At 38.0% G+C, this 23,003-nt stretch overlaps 1 protein-coding gene across 2 annotated transcripts; it reads right to left on the bottom strand.

Annotated features, from left to right (window-relative positions):
* Nucleotides 1–14,071: 14,071 nt before the first annotated feature.
* On the bottom strand, nt 14,072–22,761 carry LOC116423228 (zinc finger protein OZF-like). Of its 2 annotated transcripts, none has more exons than XM_031965370.1 (3): nt 22,582–22,761; nt 21,445–21,591; nt 14,072–17,334 (listed from the first exon to the last, which is right to left on the bottom strand). In XM_031965370.1, exons 2-3 carry the CDS (start codon nt 21,476–21,478, stop codon nt 15,746–15,748), a joined length of 1,623 nt encoding a protein of 540 aa, XP_031821230.1. In that variant the 5' UTR covers nt 21,479–21,591; nt 22,582–22,761; the 3' UTR covers nt 14,072–15,745. The 2 variants fall into 2 exon arrangements, with proteins under 2 accessions (XP_031821230.1, XP_031821229.1); XM_031965369.1 differs by having other exon boundaries at nt 21,445–21,526.
* Nucleotides 22,762–23,003: the final 242 nt, after the last annotated feature.

Below are 23,003 nucleotides of genomic sequence, written 5' to 3'. Positions count from 1 at the left end.
CCATTCCTAGTAGCTAGAACTTAAATGGTCTCATTCAATTGGAAATCTAGGCCTGGGGGCAGTGACAACATTGAAGGAATCTCATTCTTTTTTTTTTTTTTTTTTTTAAACAATTAATTTTAAAATTATAGTTTTTTATTGACGGTACATATGCATGGGTAATTTTTGCAACATTGTCCTTTGCACTCATTTCTGTTCCAATTTTTCCCTTCCCTCCCTCCACCCCCTCCCCTAAATGGCAGGCAGTCTCATACATGTTAAACATGTTAAAGTATATCTTAGATAGAATATATGTGTGCAGAACCGAATAGTTCTCTTGTTGCACAAGAAAAATTGGATTCAGAAAGTAAAAATAACCTGGGAAGAAAACCAAAAATGCAAGTAGTCCACATTCATTTCCCAGTGTTCCTTCTCTGGGTGTAGCTGGTTCTGTCCATCATTGATCAATTGGAACTGAATTGGATCTTCTCTTTGTCAAAGATATTCACTAAGGAATCTCATTCTTATAAAAAAGGCAATTTTAAACTCATTTCTTTGCAGAGGTCCAAAGCAGGATTATGCCTTGTCAAGGAACCTCTCTTCTTGGCACAGTTGCCTACCAGGATCCCTGCCTGCTGTGAAGAGACCCTCTTCTCAGTGATAAGTCTTTTGTTATTTCTCTGCTAGGACCTTGTCACTCAGAAGTTTGTCTTCCTAGCAAAGCTAGCTTTTGCAGTGCCAACAATGAAACAGTCAAACTTTTCGGGTTCATGAATTCTTTGAGGTTGAACCTGTGCTGACCAGAAGGGGATTCTTACACCTCAACTCTCTGCACTGCCACTAATTGCATCATTTCAAAGTTTATGTAGCATTTTTTTTTTATAACAACCCTTGAAATGAACTTTGGGGATGTGATTATCTTCATTGTTGCTGTTTTGCTGATTAGTCTTGTCTTTGACCACATTTAGGATTTTCTTGGCAAAGATGCTCGAGTAGTTTCTATTTCCTTCTCCAATTCATTTTACAGAAGAGTAAGTGAGACAAATATGGTTAAATGACTCGTACAACAGTAAATCCAGATTAAAACTCATATCCTCCCAACTTCAGGGCTGGCACTCAATCCACTGTGCCACCTAGATTCCATTTTATGGATTAGCAAACTTGGAGCCAGAGATTAAACAACTATATCCATGTTCTCACAAATAATAAATTTCAGAGGTATACTTGAACCCAGGTATCCTTCTTGGATTGGATTTCTATTGCCTTTCTTTAGCCCATTCTTTCCCCTTTTGTCCAACTTGGGATTGTTGTTTCACTGAAATTCTTCACAAACTAACTTCCATACCTCCCTATCTCAGTACAAAGGAGAAAGAATTACAAACAAATTCTGACTTTGCTATCTAGGTATATTTGGGCAACACACTTTCCCAATCTGGGCTACCACATAGTCTAGTGGCGTAATAGGCCCAGCTTGAATCAGGTTGGTCTTGTAGTTCAGGTTTGAGATTGCAGTGAAATGGAGTACTTACAGATTATTTAACAATTACCAAAGTCAAGGAATGGATATTCAGGGAGAACACAGCAAGTAGTTTGGGTATAGCTTTCTTGACCTTATGTTATTCATGCTGGTCAGCTTGCACAAGGGATGGGGCATTTAATTCTCTGGCCTTTTATGTAGGGGGAAGGGTATTGAAACTTGTGCTGAGCCTGCCTGAACAACTCCCTTGCTTCCAGTCTTGCTTATCTTTCTGTGTGTGTTATTCAGTCTGTTTGGAGAGGTAGCTTGTACTTTACTCCCATCTCCTCTTCCTTTATATTACCTTCTAGTTAATATATAGCCATGTGGGCTTCCATCCTATCTCCCTTATCTCTAATCTTATTTCCCTATGATATGCCAGTGAGGAAGAAGCTGAGACTCAGTGGCCCATGCCCTTTTGTATATGTATATTTATCAGCATTATCTTGGTCTTCTTTAGAAAAGCCCTTCTTGGAAAGAGACCCACATGGGCAGAAATGTTTGTGGCAGCCCTTTTCGTAGTGGTGAGAAATTGGAAACTGAGTGGATGCTCAACAATTGGAGAATGGCTGAATAAATTATGGTAAATGAATGTTATAGAATATTATTGTTCTATGAGAAATGATCAGGAGAATGATTTTAGAGAAGCCTGGAGAGACCTACATGAACTGATGCTGAGTGAAATGAGCAGAACCAGGAGATCACTGTACACAGCAACATCAATATTATATGACGATCAATTCTGATGGATGTGACTCTTTCCAACAATGAGATGATTGATGCCAGTTCCAACGATCTTGTGATGAAGAGAGCCATGTACACTCAGAGGGAGGACTGTGGGAACTAAATGTGGATTACTGTATAACTTTCTCATTCTTTTTGTTGTTTGCTTGCATTTTGTTTTCTTATTCATTTTCTTTCCTTCTTGATCTGATTTTTCTTGTGCAGCAAGAGAATTGTATAAATATGTTTATGCATATTGTATTTAACATATATTTTGACATGTATAACATATATTGGATTGCTTGCCCTCCAGGGGAAGAGGTGGAGGGAAAGAGGGGAAAATCTGAAACACTAGGTTATGCAAGGGTCAATGTTGAAAAATTATTCGTGTATATGTTTTGAAAATAAAAAGCTTAAAAACAAAATTCTTCTACCTAGCAATTAGATGACACAAGATCAAGCTGGGCCTATTACGCCACTAGACTATGTGGTAGCCCAGATTGGGAAAGTGTCTTGCCCAAATATACCTAGGTAGCAAAGTCCAAATTTGTTTGTATTCAATTCTTTCTCCATTGTACAGAGATCTAGTCAGAAAGACTCATCTGGTCTTAAATACTTATTAGCTATTTGACCCTAGGCAACTAACTTGACCCTGTTTGCCTCAGTTTATTCATCTGTAAAGGAGAAGGAAATGGCAAACCACTCCAGGATCTTTACCAAGAAAACCACAAATAGGTCATGAAGAGTTGGGCCAACTGAAATCTTGAGTTTACTTGATGATTGAGGGGAAGGCTGAACAAACATTTTCTTTTGATGGAAGAAGGTTGACCTTTTCAGCTTTATGAGCCTTATGATGTAAAATGAGGGCTATCCTGGACTAGGTCTGACTAGGCCACTCTTTATTTGTGTATCTACATTTGTGGGTCTTAAACAGTTAACAAAAAGAGATCCATTTAGCCATAGTAGAAGAAATAGATTCAGCAAGAAGCAACATCCAGGACACCTTCAATTGATTCACTGGAGCACCTTTGCCTGAGGTGTCCATTGTTTTGGATCAGTCAGTGGTCAGGCTGAATACCTGCAGGAGCTTCTCCTGACTGTTTTTGTACTCAGATGATGATAAAAAGGTATCAGTAGTTTGAACCTTAGTCTCCTAAACAAATCCTGGCTTAGCAATGATCTCAATATCTTTTAAAGTGTGTGTGTGTGTGTGTGTGTGTGTATGCGTGCAAACCCATACATGTTCACACAGATTGTATTGATCTATATACATATACAGACATACACACATATTATATACACATACAGAGTATATACATATATGTGTATTGTGTGTGGATATGTGTATTAATCTAACTTGTATGGGACATGGAGTTAAGTAAGATTGCTTCTAAAACAATTTGAGTTGGATAAATGGGCTTTTTTGATATTTGGTATGGTGTATTCATTGTGGAATTGGTATTAGGTAGGAAAGGAGTCAAGTCTTAGATATAACTTAGGGTTCCTTTTTCCCCCAAATGACAAAATGATCAAAAGCTAAATGGAATCTGATCATAAATCCTAGATGAAGAATATTTAAAAGAACATATAGATAAGCTGCTTGCCTGGTACTCTCTTCCTCTGAGGAAGACCCTCCTGTCCCAATCTCCTGCTTTCCCTCCTGTGAGAAATGAAAGTCTTCCTCAGAGAACAGTTGGGGAGAAGAGGCTAAAATTATCTATTCTGCAGCTTTCAAGTCACCCAGTAATAGTTTATTTACCACAAATGAGCCTTCCTTACACGTGGACCTTTCTTTACATATGAGCTCACCCATTTATATCTTTACACAAAATTATCTTAACCTGGGATTAAGAATCTCATCTAGTTACTAGGGTGCTTTTTAGTTCTAAGTTGTACAGTCCCTTAATTCTTCCATAACTCTGAATGATTTGCCCTTTCTCCTTCTCCCACAGCACAGACTTTGATAGAATCTCCCAAGTCCCACTGTTTCTCTACAATAACAGTTCTCAAACTTTTTGTTCTCAGGATCTCTTTACAGTCTTAAAAACTATTGAGAATCATCCCTCTTTTTGCTTTTATGTGGGTTCTATCCAGTTGTATATTGGTAAATGTTTAACAAACAGCTTTGGAGTGAAGATGGGGGAAGATGTACAAATAACAAGTCTCAAGAAACAATCAGTAAAAAGAAAACAAGCCCTTATTTGTAGTGTTTGCCTCACACTGAAAGTTTAACAATCAATTCTCTGGAACCAGGTTACAGAACACCTCTGAATATCTATTAATCTTAATTGTATTTGAAATGAAAATATCTTAGTATTATTGTGAAAATAATTTTGACCTCTGGACCTCTAAAGAGGGTCCAGACCTCTTTAGGTTCAGACCTAAAGAGGTCTTGGGGTTCCCTGAATTTGAGAACTACTCTACAGTCCCTTGGAGCAAATTTTACTTATAGAGTAAAATTTTATTGATTCCTATTAAAAAATATGTGCATATTTACTTATTTATACCTTACATATAGTACTGTACTAAGGGTTTATATTATAAAACTTGTGAAAATAAACATTTTAAAAAGACAAATTGTAATAATGTTTGACCTTAAAACTAATGGGGAGTCACTGGAGTTTATTGAGTTAGGAAGTGACAATAGTCAGACATACACTTTAAATTCATTGTAAAAAATTATTACTATTATTCTGAAGCAATTGAGGTTAAGGGACTTGCCCAGGGTCACACAGCTAAGAAGTGTTAAGTGTCTGAGACCAGATTTGGATTCAGGTCCTCCTGATTTCAGGGCTGGTGCTCTATCCACTATGCCACCTAGCTGCCTCTATTCATACACTTTACAAAAAGTTTTTACAAAAAAATTAATGTAAAAATCAGAAGAGGCAATAGTCTTGGTGAGATGGAATGAGGGACTGAACTAGGATGATAGTTGTATGAATAAAGGAAAAGAAGACAGACACTGGAGATGTGAAAATAGAACTCACAAGTTTTAAATACTGAATCCCCAATATAGGTATAGGTCATGGAAGCTGACATTAAGGTTGTAAAAACCTGGATGAATAGAAGGATGCTGCTGCCCTCAAGAGTAGCAGAGAAATGAGGAAAGTGGGTGGGTCTATGGGGAAAACAATATCTGCAATCCAGCTCACAATTCAACCATGTCTGGTCACCCTATGTGACTCACTCTGCTTACTCTGAATGCCCCCAAACACAGAGCCTACATCCTCCAGGGAAGCAGGCACCTGATGACAAGATGAGATGATTTGGGAGGGTCAGGGAGTGGGGAACTGGAAATTTCCCAATGACACTTACGAGAGCACCTTAAGGAAACTTACTGGGCTGGGCTGTGTGTGTGTGTGTGTGTGTGTGTGTGTGTGTGTGTGTGTGAGAGAGAGAGAGAGAGAGAGAGAGAGACAGAGAGAGAGACAGAGAGAGAGACAGAGAGACAGAGAGTGAGCAGGTAAGCACCTTGTAGAGCAGAAACATTGGGATGTGATATGGGGGGAGGGAGCAATAAAGCTAGGTATGATTGTATTAGTCTCAAGAAACAAACAATGAAACAAATCAAGTCCTGATTTGTATTGTTGCCTCATATTGAAACTTTAACAATTAGTTCTCTCATCTATTGCAGGGAGTGTGTGGGATGTGACCGGTTTTCCCATTCTCAGATTGGTGACCACAGTTGTAAGGGGAGTTGAGAAGAGCACAACTTAGGCTAAAACCCCTTCATACACTGGAACTTGGGTCTCTGTACAGAGGTGCAATCCCCAAAGAAGAGGGGATAAGAGGGGACATCGGAGCAGCTCTTACTCCCTCTTGCCTATTAAGCCAGTCTGACCAATCCTTACTTAGTGCCAATGGACTGGTCAGAGCTCTTTGAACTTTGGCCAGGATCAGAGTAGAACTGGTTGGTCCTCTCTGTGTCTAGTGCTGTATCTGATGTTATGTAGTTTACCCTTATATTTCTGAAGCCTTGTTGTGGTTAAATGAAATAGAATGCTAGCCACTGGGCCAGCTATTGGCAGCTTGAGCCTAAAGAAAAGAGATATCCCCAAATATCCTCAGGATCCCTTAGAATCACAAGGGGAGAGATGTAGGGCAACAGCAAGCGGGTGAAGTGGCTGGCACTCTAAGGTTTGTAAAACACTTTATATATTTCATTCATTTGATCCTCATAACAACTCTGTGAGTAGGTGCTATTATTATTCCCATTTTACAGATGAGGAAATTGGGGCTGAGACAGTTTAAGTAACTAACCCAGGATCACAAAATTGTAGGAATATTTGAGGCAGGATTTGAATCAGGCCTCTCTGACTCCAGCCCCAACATCTACTACGGTAGGAATTGACAAAGTACACCCTCAACTTGTTTTAGTATGGTTTGTGAGATAAGGATAGTTTTTATATTTTAAAATAAAGTTTTATTATTCTTAAGGATGTAAAAACTCACTTAATTCACGGGCTTTATGGAAATAGGGCAGATGTGGCCCATGGAAAATATTTCCCAACTTCTGCCCTATAGCAGCCAGAGAATAAAAGTCAAATTAGTAACTCCTATTTCAGAATGGATAAAGACAGACAGTGGTCAAAGAATATGGACACAATTTTCAAGTAAGGAACAAATTGTTACTATAAAAGGAAATATTTATAATTATTTGAAAAAATGCTCAACTTCACTCATAATTAAAGAGATACAAATTTTAAAAAATTTGAGGTATCACCTCAGGTCCATTGGATTGGCAAAAAAAAAAAATGAAGCAATAAAATTAATGTTGGTGGTGTTTTAGGGAGACTCATACTGATGGTAATGGAAATATTAATATTGAAGAATCTTTTAGGTGAGCAATCTGGCAATAAAAGTTACAAAAATAATCATTTTGTAAATCTTAAGAGTATTGGCAACCCTTTGGTCCAATAATGAATTGCATCATACTTTTATTATAACACAGATTCAGGGAAATTCAGACTACCACAATATAGTACAAGGAAAGAAGGAAAGGTAGTAACTGAAGTGGGTTGGGGTCCCTTTAAGAAACTGTATTTTCTATTGATCTGTGATTCCTTTCAGATTCCCAGCCCCTCCTGGCTGAGGCATATCCTCCCCAGACAAGTTGTCTTTCCTGGAGGCCAGAGCCTTTGATTCAATTACAAATCCTGGTCAAAAAGCCTCCCTTTGAATTCCAATAGGAGATCTGGGCTTTTCCTAGCCCCCACTGGTTTTGATCTGCTCCCCAGCCCCCACCAAGACACTCCATATAATAGCTTCCATCAACAAAAGTCTTTGCAGATGGACCTTGGCAGCTCCCTTAACTGACAGGACTTTCTGTCCACTGAGAACTGAATTCTCAGCGCAAAACTCCATTTTCCATAGATCTGTCATTATGGAAGTCAATCTCTGGGTACTTTGATTCCTATCTAACAATAAACTTTCATTTTGCAACTAACATTTGGGAATGAGTGAATTCTTTCACTCCTAAAACCTGCGGCTGATTAATGGGGATTCTTAATAACTCTCTTATAGCCACTAACCTAGAGACCACCAGGAATCTGGACCACTCAAATAGCGTCAGTAACCATTTCCCATGAGTATGTAGTTTGAGACAGGGTTCCTAGTCAGCCCATGGGAGAAGGAAAAAGGAGAAGGCTCCCGCCACTGGGCCAAGTGGCAATTTGATTTAGCCTTTGCAATTTACATTCCTAAGTCAAAAACTGATAGAAGTGTGTCATATTCATGGAGGAGGTTCATGCTTCAGAAGAGAAAATTGGCTTGAGAGATGGAAGAAGCAGCAACACAAGATTAGGACAGAAAGTGAAGCATGCCGGCTTTACTGAAGGGAGTTACTCCCTAAAGTAGGGATGGTCAGGAAGAATGGCAGAAGGGTAGTCCACTGGGGTCTGGGTCAAATAGCATCCAACATTTGGGAAAGAGGAACTCTGGGAAACTGGCAGTTAGGTAATAGTCAAAGGGAGCTTCAGGAAACTGAAGGGGGAGCCCCAAAACTCTCTTTCTCTCTGACTTTGTGGGGAACACTAAACTCTCCCCTGAGAGACCTGCCCTAGTGAATCAAGATAAAGTGGTTTCATTCTGTTATCTGGGTGGGACTAGTTGAGTCCAGGACCTACTTAGCCCGACCTGGAGATGAGATTTCTATCCATCTCTATTGAGTTGGAAATTAGCCCAGAGACACTCATTCAATTCCAAAATTCTCTATTCTGATTCCAGCTCAAACTACTCCTAGCTCCCATCAAGAGCTGCCCCCAGCTTCTAGTCATAAAAGGGCTCAATCTCCTGCAGTAGAGGATCTCAAAGCAGGAATCATTCCAGGCCCTTGGCATAGCTACCTGTGAGGGACTCTCTGCCTGCTGAAAGACATTCTCTTTCAGCGTTACTCCCTCTTTGTCTCTCTCTCCTATTTCCCTAACAGGATTATGCCTTCTTTACCTTCCTGCCAGATTTCTCTGGCTGACTTCCCCAACACTCTTTACCTTACTTCTGGGATTTCTCTGCTAGGATAGGATTTTTCTGCTAAAAACTTTATATTCCTCTGTCAAGATCTTGCCACCAAAGAATTCAATCTTTCTAGCAAAGGCTGATTTCCCAATGCCAATAATAAATTTGTTTTTGCCAGTTTAACTTTTCAGGTTCGTAAATTCATTTACGAAGGACCTGTGCTGCCAGAAGGGAGTTCCCACAACTCCCTGCCCTGCGCAAAATCTCATCAATACAAGTTTTACTCTAGCAGGGCGGCTCAGCAATTTCTTGGGACTCCTTTATTTTGTACACTGGGGAGATTATTATATTCCTTTTAATGTGAAATATATATTTAAAAAATTCTGTTAGAAGATTTTCTTAGCAGTATTATATATAGTTGCAAAACTGAAAATGGTACAAGTAGGATAAGTAGGATAGCTAGATGGTACAGTTGCTAAAACCCTTAATTGGAAATGATGGGGTGTAGGAGTGCAGAAACATATAACCTGGACCATACAAAATATTGGGATTCCAGGGCTCTCCAGCATGGGCCATCAAATGTTGGGGAGTGGTGTTGGACCCCAAATATATATTGCGAGTTTGGGTCAGTTTCATCATATGTCTCAGAAGAATCTGTAAGCTTAAACCACTCCAAATCAAAGATTTTACTATTATATCATGACTGACAGGCTAAATTCCAAAAATGAGTTAGTGATTAATAAGGGGAAAGACATGGGCTAAGTTCCCTAGCAGAACTTGCCATAACAAGGGGAAAGATGCTATAACAAGAGGAAGACACCATCAAGACAAGCTGATTTCCTAATGAATTAGCCGCTGAGACAATAAGTAAGCTAAAAGGAGTTATCAAAGCAGTGGGGAATCAGTATTCTTTTATAGGAGAAAAATAACCTCAAGGGTTGATTTTATAACTTGGCCTTCTATGTCTGTACTTATATTGGTCCTTAGAAATATCTCTGAAAAACAGTTGCGCAAGCCCCCTGAAGCTTGAGTCACCCTGGAAAAAAGCTTTACTTTAACAAAGATTGAAGCAAACACCAGAAATAAATTCTGACCATAGAACGTTACTGTAGTGACAAGGAAGCTCAAAACTCATATTCAGAATTGGAAATTGAGGGGGATGCCCACCAATTGCAGAATGGCTGAATAAATTGTGAACAATGCTGTCTATAGCCAGAAAAAAAACAAAAAAACCCAAAAAACAAACTGATGGTGTCTGAATGCAGACTGAAGCACTCTTTTTAAACTTTATTTTTCTTGAGTTTTTTTTTCCTTAACCTGGCTTTCTTTCACATGGTTAGCATAGAAATATTTTGAATGACCACACAAGTATAACTTATATTGAATTGTTTGCATTTTCAATGGCAAAGAGGGAAGAAGGGAAAGAATCTGAAACTCAAAAGTTTTAAAAACAAATGTTAAAAATTGTTTTTACATATAATTGGGGGGGTAATAGGATACTAAACCAAAAAAAATCCAGCACAAATAGTAACATTAGATAATCATAGCAAAAGCAAAAACAATAAATATTCATTTAATGCCTTGTACATGATTGTAATTCTAAGGGTGACTAATATTAGGAAATTTTCATCTTCATGGAATTTATAATCTCTGATTCTAAGTATACTAAATACCTCACCAAGCTACAACCAAAGTGCTATGTGAGATCTAAGTAGGAATCTAGGAAGAGGTAAAAAATCCTGATGGAGGAGAATCACTTTTGAGTTGAGTTGTAAAGGATAGATAGGCAGAAGATCAACAGAACACTATAAGTGTGATGGGATCATACAGTGCCAGTGCCAGAATTATATCTAGTCACATCTATTTTCCAGTTTTCTGCTTATTACAAAGGCTTGTCATAGGATTTATTCATTTACCAACTGAGGACATGTAGTGTATTATTTAGCCACTAGATGGTGATCTAAGTACCTGTGAATAATCTATTTTCTCTTCTAATCTCTTTCCATCTCTCCCCTGAGGTCTCATGTGGTGCTGCACCTAGGATTGAGGTTCAGTAGAAATCTAGTTTGCTTCTTCTAGAACATGATTTAAATATCATTGAAACAGGAATCTCTTTCATTGCAGATCTTTTGAGTGTCACATCCTACAGTTGGATTTTTCCCTCCTTATTTGTAAGATGTCCCATTCACAAGATTTAACTATTCATCTTTTTTTTTTTTTTTTTGAGAACGATTCATTCTTTTAAAAGATTTTTTTCTGATACCTTTTGTTTTTATATCACCTAGATTCCCCCGTGTTATCCCTTTCAGCAAGTATTGGTAAGGGGACACAGTTTAAATCAGGGCCTCTCAGATTTTAAAAGGGATACAGTTTACATTAGAAAGGTAGAGCAAGCAAAAAGTAGAGCTAATGCAAAGCAGACCAGAGGAGGATTCAGGACTGATTATATGAAGGTGAGTATACCAGGTTGAGAAATAAATAGCCACAGCTGAGTTTTCACCATCATTTTCTTCCCATCACTTTTTTGCTCCAACTAGACATTTGTTGAGTTTTTTAAAAAACAAAACAAACAAACAAACAAAAAACCTTACTGTATCCTTTCCTTTTTTTTCCTTGTTGTCCTTTTTGCTCTCTGGGAATAGGGAATGAGCGTGAAGAAAGGAAGTCATTCCGAGATACAGTGAATCCTTGTTTGTTATTTGAAACCCATCTTATACTCTGCTATATATTTTGAGTTTTTGTTTCTTTCTTACAATAAATTACATGGCCATTAAAAATGAGTATTCAGGATATAAGATCAAAAGCCATTGCCTAATAGAGAAATGGTCAAAATATCCTTTAACAAATTTAAACAAATAAATGTTCATTAAGCACCCCCTGTTGTACTAAGCCCAGGTCTGAAAAGGAGAATTGCAAACTATTAACAACCATATGAAAGAATACTCTAAATCACTGTTCCTTAATAAGGAAAAGGCAAATCAGTATGAAAGAATGCTTCAAATAGCAGAAATACAAATTAAAGAAACCCAGAGCCTTACCTCACAACTAGAAAATTTGCAAAGATGACAAAAGATAAAGGTAGTCACAAAAGATGAGGATAGTCAATGTTAAAGAGATTATAGAAAGACAGGAACAACAATTTATTGTTGGTGGACCTGTGAACAGGAACAAACATTTGAAAAAAGCAGTTTTGAATTATACAAATTGACTAATTACACAGTGACTAAAATATTATTATTATAATATAAAAAGTGACAAAACTATTAGTTATTACTTATTGGAATAATTTTTATTGTAATGATATTATATAAGCCTTGCCTTACTTGCTTATTATTATTTATAATAAATGTTTTAACAAGAAAAAGGAGAAGAAAAAAAACACTAGGAAATCCAGCTAACACAGAATAAATCTGATAATGATTATATAGCTAGCTAGCATTTAAATGATGCTTTAAGTTTTGCAGAGTACTTTTAAAACATCTCATTTTATTCTCATGACAACTCTGGGAAATAAGTGTTATTATCACTCCTACTTTATAGATGAGAGAATAATCAGATAGAGGTTAAATGACTTGTCTGGGATTACATAACTAGTAAGTATCTGAGGCTAAATTTGAATTCAGGTCATCCTAAAAGTTCAGCACATTATGCACCATACTGCTTAGCTGTCTCTTCAGATTCAATTGCTTTGTGGTGGTTGTTCTTTTTATATTATTACTGTACTTATTGTGTTTGTGTGTGTGTGTGTGTGTGTATGTATTTTGCCTCAGCTTATTTCATTTCACATCAGTTCATTCAAGTCTTTCTTCTCTTCATCACATTTTTTGTTTCTTATACAGCACAATAATTTCCTATAATATTCATACAAAAAAGCAATTTGGAATTATGTAAATTCCATTTCCTTTCATCTAGAGATCTACTGCCAGGCAAGGAATCGTTCAAAGGGGTCCCTGGAAAAAAAGGAAGGCTCCACAAACATGAAAATATTTATAGCAACATTTATAAGTCTGCGTTCTCATCCTTCTCCAAGACCTCCAGAAAGTGGCCTCAGTGGAAGAAATATGTGTAGTTATATATTTCCCAGAGTCCGCAAGTTTCTCTTCATTTTTCTCCTAAGACTTCTCTGCTACAGGTTTCATGGACTGAGGGAAGAAAAGAGATTCCTAGTAGAACTTTATTTAGTGGATACTGAATTGAGCAGAGTGTCAAGAATTGAGATCACCTTGATGTAAACTGATGTAAACTGAGATCTTTTGGGAGGGATATGATATAACCTCGGCGGGGGCGGGGAAGGGGGGGGCAGACGTAAACTGTGTTCCCTTTGGGAAGACTCTAAAACCCTGGGAAAAGTATACCTTTCCCAGACTAGCCCTTCCCAAGTTAAGTGATTTCATTCAATTGGAGATCTTGGTATCACCCTCCATTGAAACTGAGATCTTTTGAGGGTAGCCTGTATCCCCTTGAGGGAATTCCCAGATCCTGGGAAAAGCCTTAATCTCCCAATTAAGTGATTTTATTCAGTTGGAGATCTCTGTCTGATGGTCCTCTATTGGTTAACCCAGACAGCTCTCAGCCCCAGGCCAAAACTTATCCCATATAATCATGATTTGTCAATCCATCTCTGCCAAACTCCTAATGAGGAGTTTTGCCCTATAAGAAAGTAAATTGCTTTTTTGTATAAGTTCAAATGTGAGCAAAGACAGACATAGAAGCAGAATAGCATACAGGAATTAGTTATAGCCAAACTATGTGCTATATGTTCTGTAAGATGCTTTCTGGTTGCTTTATTCTCTCTCTTAAATATATATATGGACATATTTTCTGGTTAGGATTTTTGTAACTCCCAAGTGCTATTCTCCATCCTTTAAGATGTAAATGAATTTGTATGGCTAGCTAGAAAATGCAGCTAAATGTAGGTTTATTGGTAAAGTAAGACACCATTTTTCCTGACATTGTGACCTTTCTCCACTCGCAACATCGGTGAGTCTGCCTTTGTGCAAATAAATGCCTTTCAAGTGCCCCAATGACTTGCATCAAAAAATCACAACAAAATCCATGTGGCAAAATTGCAGTTAGTCTTACAAATTCCAACTTAAAGAATAAAGTTCAAGTAATTTCTTCAGTACAGTTATTAGTACTAAAATCTGAGGGAATCTCTCTTAACTTGAATTCTCACACCCTGATCCACACTCCTTAATGACTAGCTATGTTTGTAGGACTGAAAGGTCCAAAGGTTTCATTTGTTGCTTTTTCATTGCTGATTTTTTATAATCCTGTTTGGGGTTTTTCTTGGTAAAGATACTGAAGTGGTTTGCCCTTTCCTTCTTCAGCTTATTTTACAGATGAGGAAATTGAGGCAAGCAGGAGGTCACACAGTGTCTGAGGCCAGATCTGAATGTTAAGAAGATGAGTTTTCCTGACTCCAGGTCTGGCACTCTATCCACTGTACCTGCCACATAATTGTCCCAGAGATTGCATAGTCATTTCTAAAAATCCATTCAAACAAAACCAGTTTATGCAAAGGCCTAACAGAAGAGCTTGGAGTAAATGGGATTAGACAATCAACTGCCCCTTTAGGATCACAAGGAATTTTGCTGATATCCCTCCAAATTGGCATATCTATGGTTATATCAAAAAGTATCCATTTACCCCCTGCTGAACTGAATTGATTCCATTATGAGAATAGCAAATTGAGAAATGGATCTATTACCCATCTAGACATGCAGGCCATGGTGCCATGTTGCAGTGAACATAATACCATATGATCCCTCTAAACATGAAGTTGCTACTTCTGCCTAATGGTGTCCATAGGCAAGCATGGCAGGATTCTGCATGGCTGCTGACTTGCTTCCAATTGGAAAATTGATTATATTGGCCCTGTTTTTCCATCTCAAAGCTATCATCAACCTTTATCATTAAGAGTGGTTGATATCTATTCAGGATATGGCGTTACTGTGCCTGCCAAATATACTGCTATAACATCTCATAGAACTTACCATTCTTTCTGCTCTTTTACCCTTCTGATCTTTTTTACAAGACCAAAGGTGGGGCCCACTGTCATCACATCTACTGGGTTTCCCACCTAATATATCAGCTCAGGGAGGTGGCATTTTTGAATGAATTTCAGGGTCTTGAAATAACAGCTTCATCTATCACACCCATAACTATCATGGTTGGGTATTCTACTTCCCTAAAATTGTATGCTAAATAAAATGTAAGCCATCCAAGGAAGGGGGAAGAGTCTCCAATTCAGCAGTTCCTTGGACCCAACCTTCAGGAATATTTACTTGATAACAGATTATGTAAGGATTTGAGTGCAAAGAGGAGAGGGATTTAAGCAGAGACAAGAAGGATCGTTTTGAAAATAATATGGAATTTCTATAATTTTGTAATATAAATAACAAGTGGTGTGAAATGGAAATTAATAGTCTTATAAACAATTCTTTTTACATACTAAAATGTTATTTTAATAGTATTTAGATTCAGAATTCAAAAAGGGAAAAAAGAGAATAAAAGGTATTCTAGGGTTGAGATGCTAATACTTACACAGCATTTTTAAGTTTTACAAAAGATTTCATCTATATCACCAATCCTCACAACAACCCTGTGAGGTGGGCACTATCATTTTATATATGAGAAAACTGAGACTACGAGGTTATCTATTTCTTATAATGAAATCTTCTGGTACCAGATTCAACTTTTTTTTTGCCCAAAAGTCTATGTCTACACTCAACCTACTTAATTTCTCTAGTATTGTTGCTGTAAAGACCTCTATAGTTTGTGGAGGGCTTCTGGATTTGTTACCTGCTCTGATGGGGACATTAAATAAGGAGAGATCAAATTATAATATCCAATTTGTACCATTTTGTGATGCCACAGAAACTTTAGATAAGAATGTTATATTTTCAACCACTCCTAGAATGTCTGTTCATAGAATTTGTGATGATTAAAAGATTGAAACCTCTTCTGCTCTTAAGGACCTTAGTTTCCTATGAGACTGTACCATAAAATGTATTCTGGTATTTAAAAAAAGTAAAAAACAGCTTCCATTTCCTCATAATTATATTAATAGGTTTATACTCTAGTATGGATTCTCTGATGCTGAATAAAGGCCAAACTCTGACTAAAAACTTTTTTGCACTGACTGCATTCATAAATGTTCTTTCCAATATGAATTTTCTTATGCCTACCAAGATCTGAGCTCCACCTGAAGGCTTTTCCACATTTATTACATTCATAGGGCTTCTCTCCACTATGAATTCTGTGGTGTCTATTAAGGTCTGAACTTTGATTAAATGTTTTTCCACATTCATTGCATTCATAGGGTTTCTTTCCACTATGAATTCTCTGATGTTGAATAAGTTGTGAGCTTCCCCTGAAAGCTTTCCCACATTCACTACATTTATAAGGCTTTTCTCCTGTATGAATTCTCTGATGTTCTATAAGGATTGAATTTCGACTGAAAGCTTTGCCACATTCATTACATTCAAAGGGTTTCTCACCAGTGTGAATTATCTGATGTCTAATCAGATCTGAGCTACACCGAAAGGCTTTTCCACATTCACTACATTCATAAAGTTTCTCTTCTTTATTAAGGTTGTGCTGTCCAGTAAGGTCTGTGTCCTGTTTGAAGGTTTGTTCATCAAGTTCTTCAACAGTATGGAGTCTCTGATGCTTAAGAAAGACTGTACGTCCACTAAAGGCTTTCCCACATTTATGACATCCATAAGGTTTCTCTCCACTGTGAATCCTTTGGTGTTGAAGAAGGAGTGAACTCTGTCTGAATGATTTTCCACATTCACTACATTCGTAGGGTTTCTCCCCAGTATGAATTCTCTTGTGTGTAACAAGGTGTGAACTCTGACTAAAGGCTTTTCCGCAATCATTACATTCATAGGGTTTTTCTCCAGTATGAATTCTATGATGTATGATGAGATCTGAACTCTGATTGAAGGCTTTCCCACAATCTTTACAAACATAGGGTTTCCCTCCACTATGAATTCTCTGATGCAGGATAAGGTTTGAGCTTCCCCTGAAGGCTCTTCCACATTCATTACACTCATAAGGATTTTCCCCAGTATGAATTCTCTGATGTCTACAGAGATTAGAACTCTGATTAAAACCTTTCCCACATTCATCACATATGTAGGGTTTCTTTCCTGTATGAATTCTTTGGTGAATAGTAAGATTTGATCCCCGGTTAAACACTTTTCCACATTCATTACACTTATGGGTTTTCTTTAAAGTATGAATTTTTTGATGTTTAGTTAGTTCTGATTTTTCTTTCATCCTCTGATCATATGGTTCACATCTTTGATATTTCTCTCCTGCAGGAGCTCTCTGATGAATAACAAGGTTTGAGCTGCATTTGACACTTCTCTCTTTTTCATTACATTCCTTGTGGCTTTCTGCTACACGGCTTTTCCTTTGGGTGTTTTTCACTTGCCTGAACCTTCTCTTTCGGGAATGGGCCTGGCTTAGTCCATCTCCTGGAACATTTACACTTTGCTTCTCTAACTCATCTTCACACACCCTGGTTTCCACCAACTCATATCTTTCAGGTATTTGGCTTGAAATTGTTTCCAATGTTGCTTGAAATGACTCATCTCCAGAAATTTCCTGCTTTGGCTTCCATTCCTCCTTTTCAGTCCTGTTCTCACAATCTGAAACAATAAAGAAAAAATTTAAATAAATGTTAATTTTTTTCTAAGAGAAAAATAATCGTTTGAAGGGAGAATGAATAATTAAAATGAAATAAATTTTCATCCAGAATAATAAATTTTATCGTCCCCTAAGTGACCAATGTTCACTGAATCACTTAGTTGCCTTCTTAACTTCAATAGCTTGGCATTATATTGTCCATTGGCCTCAGTTTTATTTCCTTTTAGTCAGTGGTAAGCTGGTAAAAGTTTAACAATTGGCTCTCCAGGGGAAAAAAGTACACAAGACATTCTAAGTTTAGTATGCGTTATTTAAAAAAAAAAAAAAAAAAAAAAAAAGATGTTATTAACATTTTCTCCATCACTTTTTTTTTAAATTATAGTTTTTTATTTACAAGATATATGCATGGGTAATTTTTCAGCACTGACAATTGCAAAACCTTTTGTTCCAATTTTTCCCCTCCTTCCCCCCACTATTCCCCCAGATGGCAGGTAGACCAATACATGTTAAATTCTCCATCACTTTCTTAAATCTAGACAATTAACAAAACAATAAAGCCATGATTTTCTGATTTCCAAGATATAGTCACACTGAAAATTTAAGGACTGGCTATTGTGAGCTTCTTTGAACTAACTCTAGTGATCCCTATTTTGATTGTAATATTTTAAAAGCTATAGTGTTTTAAAAGTGTCAATCAATCAACTAATCAATAAACATTTATTACTATGTGCCAGGTCTACATGAGCCTAACAAAGGTTAGAAACTAGGAATCCAAGGAATAAAGCAATCTGTTCACAAGGAACTTATATTCTAATATGAAAGGCAAGTATGTATAAATAAATATATATGTGTTTGTATGTATATTCAGAATAAACACAAAATAGTTAAATACAAGATAGTATGGTAAGAAGGACCCTAATATTTGGGAGATCGAGAAAGACTTCATATAGAAAGTAATGCTTGAGTTCCATCTTACGCTTCCTTCAGAGGAAATTAGTGGGTAAAGGTCAGAACAAAATCTGGAATGGTCCTAATGGAAGGTCCTAATGGAAGGTCAGTAAAACAAGCATAATGAGAGGGGATGTTTTAAAGTTAAATCACTATGTCCATGATATGTAAGATGGATTGTAGATATGACACACTTGAGACCAGGATTCTTGGTACCTGAATGGTCCATGACCTAAAAAACATAAAAAATCCCATCCTTGATGGGTGGATATCTAAAGTGGTTGACCAGACTTGTTTCTGTGTGGACACAAGGAGGCAGTGTATCCAAAAGCTAAAGCTCACAGTATCCTTGTTGGTCTAGGACTGTCAACCTCTTTTTATTACTGTTCAATGACTTTTGAATGCTTCATTTTATATCAGCATTGAACTTGAACTGAAAAGGTGTTAGTATTATGTCTTCTCCAGTGAAGACTCATCAGAAGACTATTGTGATCATCTAGAAGAAAAATAATAAGGGACTAATATGTTTGTTAATTGATCAACACTTTAAAAATACTCTAATTTTAAAAATATTACATTCAAAATAGGGATTTCTAGAGTTAGTTCAAAACAATTCACAACAAGCAATCGTTAAGTTTTAAATTAAAATGATCTCAGGGTTTTTTGGATTTTGTTTTTGTTTTAACAACAACAACAACAAAAAAAAACTCCCAAAACAAAACAAAACAAAACAAACAAACAAAAAAGTCCTAAATTCCTAGGGAACAAACCATGAGTCAGGGGAATAAGTATTTATACAATGGGCTCATATTGCCTCTTTTCTTCCAGTTTATGATATTGAACTTATCCTTCCTGACAAGACAAACCTCTCAACATATACTCTTGATCCCATCCCCTCTTGTCTTTTCCAGAAGATTGCAATCTATCATCCCCTAAATCTATCATCCTATTATCTCTTTTCCCTTTCCAAGCCAAATTCCTTTGAAAAGCTTTCTACATGAGTTATCTCCACATGCCTCCTCTCACTCCTAAGACTTTTGTAATTTGACTTCTGACCTCAACTTAAGTCAAACTCAACTGATACTGCTCTCTCCAAAGAAAATGATTTTTAATTGCCAAGTCTTCTCAGTTTTCATCCTTCTTGACCTCTCTGCTGCATCTGACAATGCTGACCGCTCTGTTCTCCTGGATAATCTCTCTTCTCTACATTTTTAGATACTTTAGATAGTCTCCTTAATTGATTAACAACTCTCATCAGTATATTATACTACTTTGTCCAAACTAGATCAAGGATCAACGACAATCATCAAAACTGTCAAGGACATTCATACTTTTCTGATGTCTTTTCACATCTACTTTCAACCCTAAACCACTCCCACCATTTGTTTTCTTTGTTTCTCCTTTATGGAATATTGCTAAGCACATACAAGGCTCTGAAATACCTATATTTTATTAATGGATCTCCAATCTTAACTTCCATCCAAAATAGCTTCTCTTTTTCTGTCAATGACACAGTTTCCACAGTTACTTTGGTTTAGAACTTTAGAGTAATCTTTGGATATAGAAAATAAAAAAGGCTGACATAAAAGCTTATCTGTTCTTCTTATGAAATATCTGTCACATCTGTCCTTTCATTTTTAGTCTCATTGTTAGTTGAGGCTTATTATTTTGAGAGAGTGAGTGTTGGTCCCTCCCCCCACCTTTAGTATCATCCCATGATGATACTACTCTTCTAAAACACCAACCATTTCAATTAGTTGAAAATTAGCTCATATACCCTCTCTTCTATAGAGTAATATTCAAGCACACATAAAAGTTGATAGGAGTAAGATCCTAACTCTTGCCCCATGAATATTACGCTGGTTTTTCCTTAAAAAAATATTGAAACCATCCTTGAGATTTGTTTGGCTGAGGGGACTAAAGGCTCAGGCTGTTGACATCATTTTCTAGTCATCTGTGTACCAAACAGTCACAAGAATGCTTGCTTGGGTAGTGAATCACAATGGGCGGTTCAGGCCAGGGGGCTTTGCTCAGCTGAATCAACAAAAGGTGTCTTCAAAACCTATATTTGTTGAATATTCTTTTTCTGCTATGATTAAGTGCTAACTTTTTAAGTGTTTACCTTTTTGTTAACTGTGAACCTAAACTACTAGGGATGGTGGTGGCCTGAGTTTGGCCATATTCTAAAAAGAATTCAAGATCTAGGGGAGATGGATATGGCTCAAAAGAACTGACTCTTACCCTTTTTATTCCACCCTACATTGCTAGATTTCAATAACTTCCATGGTACATTAATGGGAGAAAGTTCAATGCTGAATCTCAGTTGCTGTAAGAGAAGGTGATTGTTTAAGAGATGAGAATTGGATAGTGTAAAGGAAAAGAGGAGAAAGAAAGTGGAGGGGAAAGAATCCTCTGCAAAAGTAACATTAGAGTTTGACCTTTTGCCACAGCACATATTTACAGATCTGGAATTTTCTCATCCTTAAGTAATGAATAGGGCATTGCCAAGTTCCCCATCTTCATCATCACATACACACACAAATGAGTGTATACAGCATTTTTCAAACTTGAATTAACATAATTCTTCCAACTGTATACAAGTAACAGGGAGGGAACAGATTATTGTAATAGAAAAAGATATTAGATTTGGAGTCATAGAAGCTGGGTTGAAATACTGGCTCTGCTATTTATTGCTTGTGGTATATTGGGCAAGTAATTTTCTCTCTCTCAGCATCAGTTTCTTCATCTGTAAAATGACAATCTTATAAGGGCTCCTCTAGCTCTAATGTTTATGAATCTTTTAATGGAAGGGATCTTAGAGGCAGAAGACAGCCACGTCCCCCACATCTCCCCAAAAATGAGTGAGGGATTCCAGAAACCGGCAAGTCTTTGCAGTGAATCAGTCTTTCCTGTCACATTGAAAGAAGACCCTTTCTTGCAAGACTTCTAAGGAAAGTGAAATCACCCATTTCCAATTTTTCATTCACCAGACTAGACTCCTTGACATAGGGAATCAACACATCCAGCCTCTGTACCTCATGAATACCTGGAATTCTATAGTTTTTAATCCCAAATTAAACTGATTTCTTCATTGATCACATTTTAAAAATTTAAAAATGTCTCAGCGTCTAAATGAATTATGGGTTAGGGGAGTAAATGCTTACCCAGTGAGCTCATCTTTCCATCATTCTCCAGCATCTAATCCTTACAGAGATCCTCTTGTAGGAAGACCAGTCTCTTGGATTCCTAGTGGGTAAGAAATACAGTCACTGCCTTCATCATACTGGTTCCTAACGTAGGGATTTCTGTTGCTGTGAGGAAACATGAAAAGAAGAAAGCCCTGAAAGAAAGTTTTGGTCTCAGTAGGGTAAGAGGTGGAAAGGACATAAAGGATTTTCATCTGACTTCAAGATGGCGATATATTGCCAGGACAAAAGGGATGCTGTTATTAGGGGGTGGTCAGGGATTCCGAAGGGAGGGGTGTGTGTGTGTGTGTGATAAGAATTGAAACTCATATAGACCTTAAGACATTTACAAAGTGCTTTACATACATCATCTTACTCAACTTTACCCTATGGGGATATTGTGTGCAAATATCATTATCCCCATTAATCCCTCAGAAAACCGAGGCTCAGAGCACTTGGGTTCACACAGTTTGCAAGCCCCACAAAACTAAAAAAAGTACAGAAGTGGAATTTGTACGGAGGTACTTGCTGACTGCAAGCCCAATACTTCCCATCTCACACTGGACCAGAAAATGTAGAGTGGTAGGAAAGACTAGTGCATACATTTCTTATGGGATGGGGGGCACAAAAAAGAAAAGAGATTACAAGAAAGGATGTATGGGTGTGTAAAGAAAGGGTTTTATGTGTGTAGAATGGGCTGTGTATATTGGGGACAGGTTGGAGGGAGGCAAGGAAAGGGAGGGAGAAGTGTGCTTAAGGAGCAATGGGGAAATGTCTGAATGCCTGCTGGGCTCCCAAAAGTCCGGGGAAGGTTTGGGGCACAGAGGTGTGTTGCGGGCCCAGGATATGGGGTGGGAGTCCTACCTATAAGGGGTAGGTAGGGAAGGAAAATGCTTACGGGGGTAAGTGATCTATGACAAAGGGGTAGGGGCGAGGGGAATCTAATTCAGGCTGGTGCAGAAGAGGACAAGTGCATGGAGAGATGAATGAATAGATGTGAGCACTCGCCCGCGGGGGGGGAGGGGGGGCGTATTGTCATGGTACATACACTGGTGGGCGTCCTGGGGAGAGAAGCAACCCTTTACATTCGGACCACGAGGAGAAGCAGGGGCTTACCTTCTTCGGCTGTCACCAGCCTCTCGCTCTTTCATCGCCCGCGCCCCACCCACGGAGCCGCCATTGCCGCCGACCCTCGGGACCCAGCCAGATGGGAACGGCCCCTTCCGGTGCCTTCCTTGACCAGCCAGGGTCCCTTTCCCCTGCCCCGCGTCCCTCTCTCTCCCCTCTCCCCTCAGCCAACTACAGTCTCCTCCAGGAGCCAATGACATCGGAGTCCCTCGATTTCCTAGAGCGGCGGGGAGGAACAAAACTTCCGGCACATGGACTCCTACAAGGCAATTCAATCCAACCCGTAATTACTAAGCCCCGTGTGCCCGGAGGATGTATAAGTGCTACACACTGGAAACACAAAGACCAAACGAAAACCTATTTGGGGGGTGGGGGTGGGGAAGGGGATGGGGAGGGGGCGAGAAGACAAA

The sequence above is a fragment of the Sarcophilus harrisii genome, chromosome 4 (assembly GCF_902635505.1).
Source record: "Sarcophilus harrisii chromosome 4, mSarHar1.11, whole genome shotgun sequence".
Taxonomy (NCBI): Eukaryota; Metazoa; Chordata; class Mammalia; order Dasyuromorphia; family Dasyuridae; genus Sarcophilus; species Sarcophilus harrisii.
The sequence above is the reverse complement of the archived record's forward strand: the minus strand, read 5'-3'. Positions and strand labels throughout refer to the sequence as shown.

Coding starts and splice junctions, on each gene's coding strand:
- LOC116423228 (XM_031965370.1), bottom strand. CDS start 21,478: ATGCTGGAGAATGATGGAAAGATGAGCTCACTGG. Junction 17,335..21,444: donor TGGAAAGATGAGCTCACTGG/GTAAGCATTTAC, acceptor TTATTGTTTCAG/ATTGTGAGAACAGGACTGAA.